Here is a 12,786-nt window from a genome sequence, read left to right on the forward strand (position 1 = left end):
AAAAACTATTGAGAGAACCCGGGCTTGGTGACACAGGCCTTTAATCTTAGCACTTGGGAGGCTGAGGCAGGCAAATCTCTGAGATCTGGCCAGTTGGGGCTACAGGGAGAGCCTGTCTCAAAAAGACCCCTCCCCTCCAAAAAAATATTGAGACAGCTCTCTCTACCATATTTGCCCTAGGGCATCAAACTTTGCAGTAGGTTTCTTTACCTGCTGAGCCATCTATCCGGCCCAATAAATACATAAAGAAATTTATTTACATGCATACAAACCCACATAAAAAGTAAATGTATAAATGTCATCCTTATTTAAAATAAAGCCAACAATCTCTCTTTAAACTTCTCTCCCTATAACATCCATGATTTGATATTATTTGGAAGTTTGTTTCTTACTTAGATGACTGTCCTCTCAGATACTAGTAGTTCAAATACCTATTATGTATCATCCCCTTCAGTTGTATGTATAATTATATAGTTCTCTTTACATGTGTGTTTATAGAAACCTACTTAGGTTTTTAAGTGAAATACATGTTTTGTTTTTAATGTCTCCTATAGTTTTTCAATCAAGTCCTGGTGCTAGGAAGATCATCAGTAAGTGATTTGTCAGAACACGTATTTGATCTGATTCAGGAGCTTTTTGCTATAGATCCTCATTTATTATTATCTGTCATGCCACAGCTTGAATTCAAATTAAAGGTAAGATTGTCCAATTTCCAAAACCTTTTAAGCTTTAAAGAAATAGAAAATGTGTTTTTGTAATTTTGCTTCTCTTTACAAAGGAATAAAATATGAGTCAGTTTATCTCATGTTTAGCTTAATGTAACATTTTAAAATCACGATATACCTAGATTTCTGTCGATAAACATAGTGACCCAAGTAAGAGATAAAAAAGTAATGTTACCTTTGAAATTTATAACATTCAGTAATTATATGTTAAATGACATTTGAGTAAATATGTTGGGATTTTATTTTTCTGTTTTTGTGGGGATTTTTGGTGTTTTTTGTTTTTGTTTTTTGAGACAAGATCTCACTGTGTAGCCCTGGCTGACTGGAACTCGCAAAGATCCACCTGCCTCTACCTCTCCAATGCTGGAATTAAAGGAAGGTACCACCATGTCAGGCTCGTAGACATACTGCTGTTGTTATTGTTGTTTGTTTTTAGATTACAGGTAAATAATGGGTTTAATTATATTTTCATAGCGATTAAGTATGTTTTAAAATATAAAAAGATTATAAATTAAGTGCCTGAAGGGTCATGGCTGGCATGTATATGTTTTTGTGTTTTTTTTGTTTTGTTTTGTTTTGGTTTGGTTTGGTTTGGTTTTTTGAGACATGTATATCTTTTTAAATGTTGTATTATTTTTATTTTATGTGTATGAGTGTATTACCTGCATATATGTAAGTATACCTGTGTCATACAATGCCTGCAGAGGTGAGAAGAGGACATCATATGCCTTGGAACTGGAGTTACAAATGGTTAACTGCCATGTGGTGCTGGGACAGCCAATGCTCTTAACTGCTGAGCCATCTCTCCAGTCCCTTGTCTCACTTTTGAGGTGCTCCTTACCCGCTAGGCCCTTCTTTTCCATCCCTGATCTCCCACTCTTGGATCATTGTTCTCCACAGCTAAGAAAGGAATTCATTACTCTTTTAAAAAAGAAAAGCCTATAACACTCAGTCCCTTGTCGTAACTGAAATATAGAAGATAACATATATTTAATATTCTGAAACTTAGTAGCAAGCACCATTCATTACCCACTAAGCCCCCTCTCTGGTCCCAAAAATTTATTTTAAAAGCCTGGAGTGTTTGTTTTATTGCTGTTTGTTCTTTATTTTTTTTAGACAGGGTCTTACTATGTAGCTCTAGCTGGCCTGGAACTTGCTATGTAGGCCAGGCTAACTTCAAACTCACTGAGGTCAGCCTGCTTTTGTCTCCCAAGTGCTGGGATTAAAGGTATGTGCCACTATGCTGGGCAAACATGTATTTCAAAACGGTTAAAAAATTTCATCTGGGGCTGGAGAGATGGCTCAGTGGTGAAGAGGACTGACTGCTCTTGAAAAAGATCTGGGTTTGATTCCCAGCACCCACATGGTGTCTAACTACTGTTCATAACTGCAGGTGCAGGAAATCTGCCCTCTTCTGGTCCTTCGAGCATTGTACCACATGGGTACACTTACATTAATGCAGACAGCATACTCATACAAATAAAATAAAAATAATAAATAAAAGACTTTAAAAAATCATTTGTAGGGCATGGCAGCGCATGCCTTAATCCCAGCATTCGGGAGGCAGAAACAGATTTCTGTGAGATCCAGGACAGCTGAGAGTACAAGGATATCGTTCTCAAAAATACTAAAAAAAAAAAATCATTTTATTGCTGGCTGCAGTGCTTTAATGCCAGCACTTGGGAGACAGAGGCAGGCAGATCTCTGAGATCCAGGACAGCCTGGTCTACACAGCAAGTTCCAGACCAGCTGGAGCTGCATCCCTGTCTCAAATAATAATAAATAATAATAATAATAACTAACAATGTTTTCATAAAAAATTGCTTTAAATGAATTACTTTTTAATTTGAAGCAAAAGTAGTTGGTTGCCTTGCCTGAGTAGGACTAGGAAGAAATAAAAAACTAGAGGGAATTTATTGTATTTTGTTTGCAAAAAATAACCGTGGCCCGAGGAGGTGGCTCAGAGTTTTATTTATTTATTTAATTTTTGTCTTTTTGAGACAGGGTCTTTCTGTAGCCCCAGCTGTCCTGGAACTCACTATGTAGACCAGGCTGGCCTTGAACTCACAGAGATCCACGCCCGGCCCCTTTAAAATATTTTATTTATTATTTTTATTTTATGTGTATGAGTGTATTGGCTGTGTGTGTGTGTGTGTGTGAGTGTACTCTGTCGTGCAATGCCGATGAGATCGGAAGAGGGATTCAGAATCTCCTGGAACTGAAGTTAAGGATGGTTCACAACCACCATGTGGGTGCTGGGAATCGAACTTGAGTCCTCTGCAAGAGCAGTAAGTGCTCTTAACTGCTGAGCCATCTTTCCAGCCCAGAGTTTTTTTCTTTATCAACTCCTTTATTAAAATAGATATCTGAGTTGGTTGTAGTGGCACACATGCCTTTAATCCCAACACTCACTCCAGACAGTGGCAGGTGAATCTCTGTGGGTTCGAAGCCGTTTTGATCTACAAAGTGAGTTCCAGGCCAGCTGGGGCGACAAGGAGACACTGTCTCAAACAGACTTCAATTAATTAATTAATTAATTAATTAAAATAAAATAAAATAAAATAGATATCTGTAATTCACTGTATGTTTATAGAGTACTTCATTGTGCCATAGATTTATAATAACAGATGTACATTAGAGGCACCATTTTTTTTTTGCACCTAAAATTTTACCATCATTGTAATCACTCCAACTTCACTCAGAATTTATATAAAATTTTACACTACTGAGTGTAGAGGTTGAGTTTTATCTCAGCAAATTCTAGCTGTGAAATGTACATTATTTGCAGTAGTCATGAATCTACTAATATAGTCAACTCACAAAAAATTTCTATATATTCTAGTGTTTGATATTTAAGACGTTGGTTTTCCCTTAAAAAGTAAATTGTGTTAGTGAATTTTCAACTTACTGAATGGTAGTATTGCTTGTCATTGTTTCACTTTGTTTGAGAAAGTGGTAAAAAAAAAATCATTTTGTCGTTCATAATTGTGTTACAACCTTATACAATTTGCACTTTTCCATGTGTTTCATGTATATGGGCACATTTTACTATCATCCCAAAAAATATTTCCGAGAGTTTAAAAAACATTAAAAAAAAATTGGCCAGTGGTGCACACCTTTAATCCCAGCAGAAGCAGGCTGCTCTCTGTGAGTTCCAGGCCAGCTGGGGCTATAGGGAGGCCCTGTCTCAAAAAGACAAAAACCCCCAAATATCGTATACCAGAACCTTAAGTAATGTGTATTAATTTTGGTATTTCACTTGCAGCACAGAATCTATATGAAGGAAGCTTACTAAGGTTGGAATTATTTGTCACTTTCTCCTTTGTTGAATTTTTCTAGAGCCTTAGGCAATGTTAGGGTTGATAAAAATATATGTATGATGTGTAAATCTGTATATAGATTGCAAACACATTGTGAAGTAGGCATAAATTGGCAATAGTTATGCGTATGAGGTAAGGTCAGAGAGCCAGGGATCTAACATTTAATCACCTAAAATTTTCCATAGTTAATAAGAGTGTGATTTTTTTTTTTTTTTAATGTGTATGCTTGTATTGCCTGCATGTAGGTAAGTGCACCTGTGTCATGCAGTACCTGCAGAGGACAGAAGCGATTGTTGGATCCCCTGGAACTGGAGTTACAGAGAGTTGTTAGCTGCCATTGGGTGCTGGGATTCGCACCCCGGTCTTCTGCAAGAACAGTCAGTGTTCTTATTCACAGAGCCATCTCCCCAGAGATGTGTCTCCAAAATTGTGTCTGCCTGGGAAGATTTCGATTTTAGTAGTCTGAGGAGTAAAGCTCAGGCTTTCTTTGTTTTTTCTCATTGTAGAGTAATGATGGTGAAGAACGATTAGCTGTGGTTCGGCTACTAGCTAAATTGTTTGGTTCTAAGGATTCTGACTTGGCAACCCAGAACCGGCCACTTTGGCAGTGTTTTCTTGGACGGTAAGAGAGTATGGAATACAGACTTCTATATTTTGTGTGCTAGTCAATAGGATCCATTTTAGACCACCAAAACTTTATTGATATTTTTGTTATAGTTTTCCTTGTAGAATAATTTATAGGGCAAAGTATTTATGAAGAATGTTTATTCACTCATGTAGCTGTGTGTGTGTGTGTGTGTGTATGGTTTATGCTTGTTCTCAATTTTTTTTATTTTGTAGCATAATTTTAAACTCATAATTTTAGGTCTACAAATTGGGTAGTTTGAGTTGGAGAATATATGCCATTTTTGTTTGCTTCAGCATGTTAAGCACATACTATTTGCAAAAATACTTCTATAAAATTATCTTTTTGTTTACTATTGTACTTTATATTCTTCCATAGAACACATTAGGTATCAGTATAATCAACGCAGTTTCTCTTCAGCTGGATTTTAAAATTTTATTTATTGAGGCTAGAGAGATGACTCAGCTGTATAGAGTACTGACTGCTATTGCAGAGGACCTGGTTTGGTTCCCAGCACCACATGGCGGCTAACAACTGTCCATAACTCCAAGTGCACATACGTGAGGGCAATGCACTCATACACATAAAATAATAAACAAGATACTTAAATTTTAAATTATTTATTTTATGTGTATGAGTTTTTTTGCCAGCATGTAGGTACACCTGTACATGCAAAGCCCATGGAGGCAAGGCGAGGGCATCGGATCCATTCCCCTAGAACTGGAATTGCAGATCATTTTTAGCTGCCATGTGAGTGCTGGGAATCAGTCACAGGTCCTCTACAAGAGCAGACAGTATTCTTAACCGTTCAACCATCTCTCCAGCCCCTATCACTGTTTATAAACACTTTTGTTACTTATATCTTATTTGAAAAGCTTATTTTGCCTTATTATTATTTATCAATCTCTTTCTATTTAGGTTTAATGACATTCATGTTCCTGTGAGATTAGAAAGTGTGAAATTTGCCAGTCACTGTTTAATGAATCACCCAGATTTAGCAAAGGATCTCACAGGTAAGTTACCTAGTTCATTAAACTTAGTAATCACAAAAGCAGTTTAGATGTAACCTGTACCTACTTTCAGTTACTAAATAGGTTTTGATTCTCTGATGGTTTCAGTCTGTTTCACGGACTAGGAAATAATTTCCTGTTTATAAATGACAGTTGAAGCTGGGTGTGGTGGCGCATGCCTTTAATCCCAGTACTTGGGAGGCAGAGACAGGCAGATCTCTGAGTTCAAGGCTAGCCTGGTCTACACAGTGAGTTCCAGGCCCACTGGGGCTACAGGGACGCCCTGTCTCAAAAAAACAGAAAACAAAACTTGGGTCAGCATGCTAAAATTTATTCAAAACAGGAGAAATAACATTTTTGTTTTGATTTAAATTGCATTATAATTTATTTAGGAATTTAAAATGTTTTCTGAGTTATATTATGTAATATATATTCTTTGATTTATGAATGTTTTTACTGTTTTTAAGTCTTAATTCATAGATATTTGATCTATAGTTTGGAATAAATCAGGTACTGTGTTGTCATTTGATTTTCTACCACAGCACATTGTTGATTAAGATGTTCTTTCTAGTAATAAGAATGGTTTTGGATTATTAAAGAGTAATTTGTAGTGTTTTAGAAATGATTTTTCATGCCTTGTTTCTTTATGGACAAATCTTAAAGCATTTTTCTTATCTGTCATTCTGAATCATGACAAATTACATAGCTAAAATTCAGCTCAACTTTTTTCTTATCACAGAATATTTGAAAGTTAGATCACATGATCCAGAAGAAGCTATTCGTCATGATGTCATTGTTACTATAATAACAGCTGCCAAAAGAGACCTTACTTTAGTAAATGATCAACTGCTTGGCTTTGTCAGAGAAAGGACACTGGATAAACGGGTACAATCTGAGGCGTTTTATTCTATAACACCAGTTACGGCTTTTCTATGAAAATTAGAAAAATACTAAATGTAGAGCTATTGAGTTTTAATGTTTTCTATACTTAAATCTGTTATTTACCTTTGTAAATAAATACATTGGATTCTGAAACTTGTCACATTATAGGAATGGGTTTTTCTTTTAGTACTCCTGTGTTAAAGAACAGGCAAATTAAAGTTTTATCTTTTCTAAAAAGAAAGTGATTATGTATACTTATTTCTTAGTTACACATTTAACTTAGCTGGATCTGGAATTCACTGAATTAAAAGAATAACATAGTCCCTAAAGAAAGTGCTATTCCCATCTACCATGCCAAGCTAAGAGCAGGAATTGTTAGTTGCTAAGGAAAGGCAGTGCTATGAAGAACAGCAACAGCAGTTGCTAAAGGATGGTCATGTTAACCTTAAGCAGGAGACAGACTTGCAAGGCAGCTGCCCAGGCATCTCCTTACTAATATTTTTAACAGTGATAGCAAACATGCCTTAGAGTTAGACATGCTGGACAGGTACTTTACCAATTAATTTACATTCCTAGCCCCCGAACACCATTATTGTTGTTAGGTTTTACTTATTATTGTTAGTTTCCCTGCACGTGCGTGCATGCGTGCGTGTGTGTGAGTCAGGACAACTTTCTCTTCTATCATGTGGGTCCTAGGATTAAACTCAAGTCACCAGGCTTGGCAGCAAGTGCCTATATCCACTGAGTCATCTCACTACCCTTACCTGATTTTTAAGTCTACAAAGTAAGAAAGTTCAAATAAGGTAGACATGAATGTTCTCTCCAGTTTTGTCTTCCCAGAATTCTTGGTGCTATACTTACTTGGTTGTTCTTATTTCCAATTAAGATCAAAAAGGACACGAGGCAGGCAGATCTCTGTGAGATCAAGACTAGCCTTGTCTACATAGTGACCCAGGCCAGCTGGAGCTATAAGGAGACCCTATCTCAAAAAAACAAACCAAACAAAAGATCAAAAAGAATTAAGAATTAAATGTTGTAGGCTTTCATATACAGAATGAATTATGTGTCTTACAGTGGTTTTTTTTTTAACATTTTAATTATATCAGTGTGCTTTTAGAGAATCAAATCTAATGAAATCTATAGAATTTACTATTGCTTGGTTTGGCAGGAACTAAAAAATGGGTAGGGCATATAGCACTATCTGCACTGGAAATTTTCTAAAGTATTCTGCTGTGTAAATAGGAATAGTTTCAAAACAGTTGATGAAGCAATTTGGTAAAGCTGCAATGAGAAGACTATGTGTTGTTCTTACATATGGACAGAATAACTGCATAACTAAGTGAAGCTCCTGCAGTTTTTCTTCAGTTTGGGTGTCTCACTCTTCTAATAAGTGCTATATTTTCTAGTGGAGAGTAAGAAAAGAAGCTATGATGGGTTTGGCCCAACTTTATAAGAAATACTGTCTTCACGGTGAAGCAGGAAAGGAAGCTGCAGAGAAAGTCAGCTGGATAAAGGACAAACTTTTGCACATCTATTATCAGAACAGCATTGATGACAAGTGAGACTAATGTTTTGTTAAAACTCATTTTCATTTTTAAATACTTCTGTTTCAGTTTTACATTTCTAAATTCAGAAATAGTTTTCTTCATGTTTCTGCATACTGTACTTAAATAAAATTCTTTACAGGATTATAATGTAGCATAATAGTAATGAAAGAGAGACTTGGGAGTGAGGCAGAGCCGAGACCAAATCTTCACTCTGCTTCCTGTAACTTTTTTACTGTGTGCTTCAGCTTTCTAAAAGAAAGAAGAATAATAGTGACTTCCTTATGATATTGTCAAGTGGATTAGGTAATATGTGCACAGCACCCAGCTGTGTGCCTGCAATAGAGCATTGTCTCATAAACACTAGTTATTAGTTTTCTTTTGGGCAATTGTATTCCCCCCCCCCTCGCTAGAGGAATTGTTCGCATTTTATGAATTCTACTTATTCTATTTTATATTACACTAATGATACTTGTTTGTGTAAAAATACTTTGCAATGTTTTATTAGGGTGATAACTTAGGCATCACTGAATGTATGTATTGTGTCAGTTATTGAGGAGCTCTTGTGTTTTTTAATTGTAATGATACTGAATAATAGGAATTTATCCTGGAGAGATGGAAAGTTGTATGTGCACATTTTTAGGAAGTAATATGGGAGATCCTCCTGTTTTTGCTACATGACAGCATGGGAAAGGAGCTAAACTATAATTAGAGGAAGTTAATGAGTTTCTTGAGAATTAGCTATACTTGGCATCATAGCTTTGTATGTAGTGCTACCTAATTTATTATCTGTAGTTTCAGACTGATGAAGCTTATCAGCTGGGTCAGTGAAACACCTTGTGTTTTAAGAATAACATTTAGGAAAACAGGGCCTGGTGGTACATACTTGTCATCCGAGCACTTTGGAGGCTAAAAGAGAGGCTCAGGGCAAGCAAGTTTGAGGCCAGCTTGACCTACATGAGACCCTGTCAGAAAAAAAGGAAGCACGTCCCTTCCCCAAAACAAAAAGGAAGAGAGAAGGAAATTAATTAATTAAAGAGGCCTGGTGCCTCAACACCTGTAATCCCAGCATTCAGAAGGCTGAGGCAGGAGGATCTCCATAAGTTCAAGGCCAGCCTATGCTACAGTTTGAGACCCTATGGCTGTGGAATAACATTTAACACTGTAGAACCAAGTATTTCATGACAGATTATAAAATAAAGCCACAAGTTTAAATTATGTCTGAATATAAAAATAACTACTGAGTCTTCCAAAGGAAGAAACTGACCATATACTGAAGTATTTTATTTGTGTGCACATATCTCTTACCTTTAATAAAATAGCTTTGTACAGAGTGGTTACAATGACTATCACCTCTTAAAGTAGCATAATTCTTTTTTCTTATGTGTTTTTTATGTATTTTCCATAGACTGTTGGTAGAGAAAATCTTTGCTCAGTATCTTGTTCCCCATAACCTGGAAACAGAAGAGAGAATGAAATGCTTATATTATTTATATGCTAATTTGGATCCAAATGCTGTAAAGTAAGTTACTTTTCAAATGATTCATTTATTTCCTAAGTGCATTTTTTAAGTGTATTCATTTGTGCGCGCGTGTGTGTGTGTGTGTGTGTGTGTGTGTGTGTGGTGCACGTGTGTGTATGCGCACGCGTGTGCACATGTGGTTCTGGGTCTAGAACTCTCTTCTCATCAGGCTTGCCAGTAAGCGCCTTTATCCACTGGCCTGTCTTTCTGGCCCTAATGTTTATCTTTGTTAATGGCTTTCTGTTTTTGCTTTGAGATAGTCTTGGAATGTAGGTGATACCAATGCTTTTTTGTTTGTTTGTTTGTTTTTTGTGTGTGTGTGTTTTTGAGACAGGGTCTCCCTGTCACCCCAGCTGGCCTAGAACTCGCTTTGTAGACCAGGCTGGCCTGGGACTCACAAAGATCTGCCTGCCTCTGCCTCCCGAGTGCTGGGACTAAAGACGTGTGCCACCATGTCCAGCTGACAATACCAATCTTGAACTTCCTTTGTGGCCCAGGTTGGCCTTGAACTTGTGATTTTCCAGTCTCAACCTCCTGAGGGCTTTGCAGGCATGTGTCAGTATGCACAGTGAATTATTTCCTAAGGATTTTTGTTAGATTAATTCATTTTATCTAGTTAATTGTTACTGATGGGGTTTTTTAGCTGCTTCTCTTTGAATCATGAAACTTAGATAAATATTTATAGGGAAAAGGATAAATTAATTCATGTGTACGCATATATGCACATGTGTGTGTGTGTGTGTGTGTGTGTGCGCGCGCGCGTGCTTTTTAAACCAGTTCAATAATAATTGTTTCAGGTATTTAACCAAGCACCTTTGTCAAAATTTCTGTAATCATTATTTAAATTATGCTACCAGCTTTATCCTTTCAGACTAATTGCTAAACCTAAAAACTACTTACTGCTTCTTTGGAGACCATATCCTAATCATCTGTATGTAGAGTGAACTTATGATTTATTGTCTCAAAAGAACATTTTTGAGAAAAAACAGGCACTATTAACATATTCACATAGATAACCACCATAAATTCAAGCTATACAAAGCCAACCAGGGTGTGCAGTTTTCCACTTTAATAAACTTTTTTAAAAAATATACCCAGGCTCCAGCTGTGGCTACTACCTGGAGCTTTTATATGAGAAAAATAAAGTGAATAAAGTCTGAAAAATTTTTTTTTATATTTTATTTTTATTTTATGTGTATGAGCTTGTATGTGTATGTGTGCACCTGTGTTGTGTATAGAGACCAGAAGAGGGCGTCAGGATCCCTAGGAACTGGAATTACAGACAGTTGTTAACTGCCCTGTGGGTGCTGGGAACTGGACTTGGGCCAGTACTTTTAACTACTAAACCCTCTTTCCAGCCCCCCAGTTTAATATACTTTTTAAAAAGTAAATTTCAGTGTCTCTGTGTGTATTCATGTGTATGTATATGCATATATATCCATATTTGTATGTCAAAACATATTGTATACAATTTCTTTTATCAGTTCAAAATGTAAGTTTTTGTTTGTTCCTTGAGTAATTCCAACACTTAAGAGGTAGAGACAGGAGTTTCAGAAGTTGCAGGTCATTCTTATCTGGCTACATAGTAAGCTGAAGGCTAGTCTGAGATATGTTAGACCTTTTTGCAAAAGATGTACATACACACAAGTCAGCTAGGGATATAGCTCAGTGGTAGAGCTCTTGCCTAGCATACACAGGACCTAGGTTCAACCTGTAGCACCCAGCACACTCTTCACACAGAATATGTACAAAATATTATAATTTCAAACTTATAAGAAAGTTGCAGGAATGGTAGAGCACATTGTAATATAATTTTTTACCATTTGCCATTTCTACATTCTTTATTCTGCCTGTATACATTTTCTTCTCAATGATTTGAGAATCATTTACAGACCCATGTCTCCTTTTTCCTGTAAATATTTCAGGGCTGTTTGGTTATGAACAAAGGTACCTTCTTACATAACCTTTACCTTTACATGACCTTTAAATTTTACCTTTAAATTTTTAAAAAATATTTTATTAATTTTACTTTTTGTGTATGAGTGTATTGTCTGCATGTATGTAAGTGCACCTGTGTCATGCAGTGCCCAAGGAGGTCAGAAGAGGGCATTGGATCCCCGGGAGCTGGAGTTAATAGATGGTTGCTAGCCGCCATGTGGGAACTGGGAATTGAACCCAGGTCCTCTGCAAGAGCAGCCAGTGCTCTTAACTGATGAGCCATCTCTGCAGCCCCACATGACTAAAATTTTTAAAATTAACATTTTACAAATTACTGTGTATTTAAGTTTCCCCCATTTGTGATCATATTGTTCATATTTAGTTTTTATCTTTTATGCAAGAGTACTGCATAAGTATTGCATCCAGTTATTTTGTACAGTTATGTGGCCTCAGTTTGAGTTCTTCAGTTTTCTCATTGGATTGAGATTATGTATTTTCAGCAGAAATTCTGCAAAGGTCATATTGTATTCTTGAGACATCATTTCAGGAGGTGATAAGCATCATTCTTTTAGAAGCTTTATAAGTAGCTACTAAGGCTCGTCTCAGATAGCAAAATACTGGCCTAACATTTTGATGTCCATTTATATTTTCCCTTCTTCCCCTTCCTTTCCCTTCCTTACTTTGTTTCCTCTATTTTGTTCTTTAGACAGGATCTTGTATAGTCCAGCCTATCCCTGAACTGGCTATGTAGCTAAGGATGACCTTGATTTTCCACTCTCTTATCCCCCTATCTCCTGGTGCTAGGATTATAGGCTTGGGCCATCACACTCAGTTTATGCAATCCTGAGGATGGAGTCCAGGTTTTTATACACACTAAGTAAGCACTATATCGCCTGAGTCTCATCCTCAGTTCTCCATATATATTTCCAAATACCTAGTCATGAGAACTGAGAGAATAGTTTTTAGTCGTGTTCCTGACACCTGGAAGTAGAGGGGATTTGAGAAGAAAATCTGTTCACTGGCAGAAGAGCATAGAGTAACATAATCCATCTGAATTTGTAATCTTGAATCTATATCATTCCAACATAGTTCTTTTTCCTCTTTCGCTCTCCTTCCTTCCTTCCTTCCTTCCTTCTCTCTCTCTCTCTCTCTCTCTTTTCTTTCTTTCTTTCTTTCTGATTGAACCTAGGGCCACATATTGGATATTTTGCAAGTACTCT

At 36.6% G+C, this 12,786-nt stretch overlaps 1 protein-coding gene across 6 annotated transcripts in view; it reads left to right on the forward strand.

Annotated features, from left to right (window-relative positions):
- The window catches only part of Pds5a (PDS5 cohesin associated factor A), a 161,824-nt gene that overhangs the window by 69,575 nt on the left and 79,463 nt on the right, over positions 1-12,786 (forward strand). For all 6 annotated transcript variants that reach the window (XM_008827242.3, XM_017796663.2, XM_017796664.2 and 3 more), the window contains 6 exons: positions 555-695; positions 4,552-4,667; positions 5,589-5,683; positions 6,420-6,565; positions 7,969-8,120; positions 9,515-9,628. In XM_008827242.3, the coding sequence (XP_008825464.1) occupies positions 555-695; positions 4,552-4,667; positions 5,589-5,683; positions 6,420-6,565; positions 7,969-8,120; positions 9,515-9,628 (764 nt within the window). The remainder of the gene's footprint in view (positions 1-554; positions 696-4,551; positions 4,668-5,588; positions 5,684-6,419; positions 6,566-7,968; positions 8,121-9,514; positions 9,629-12,786) is intronic.

The sequence above is a fragment of the Nannospalax galili genome, unplaced genomic scaffold (assembly GCF_000622305.1).
Source record: "Nannospalax galili isolate Female #2095 unplaced genomic scaffold, S.galili_v1.0 scaffold772, whole genome shotgun sequence".
Classification (NCBI taxonomy): Eukaryota; Metazoa; Chordata; class Mammalia; order Rodentia; family Spalacidae; genus Nannospalax; species Nannospalax galili.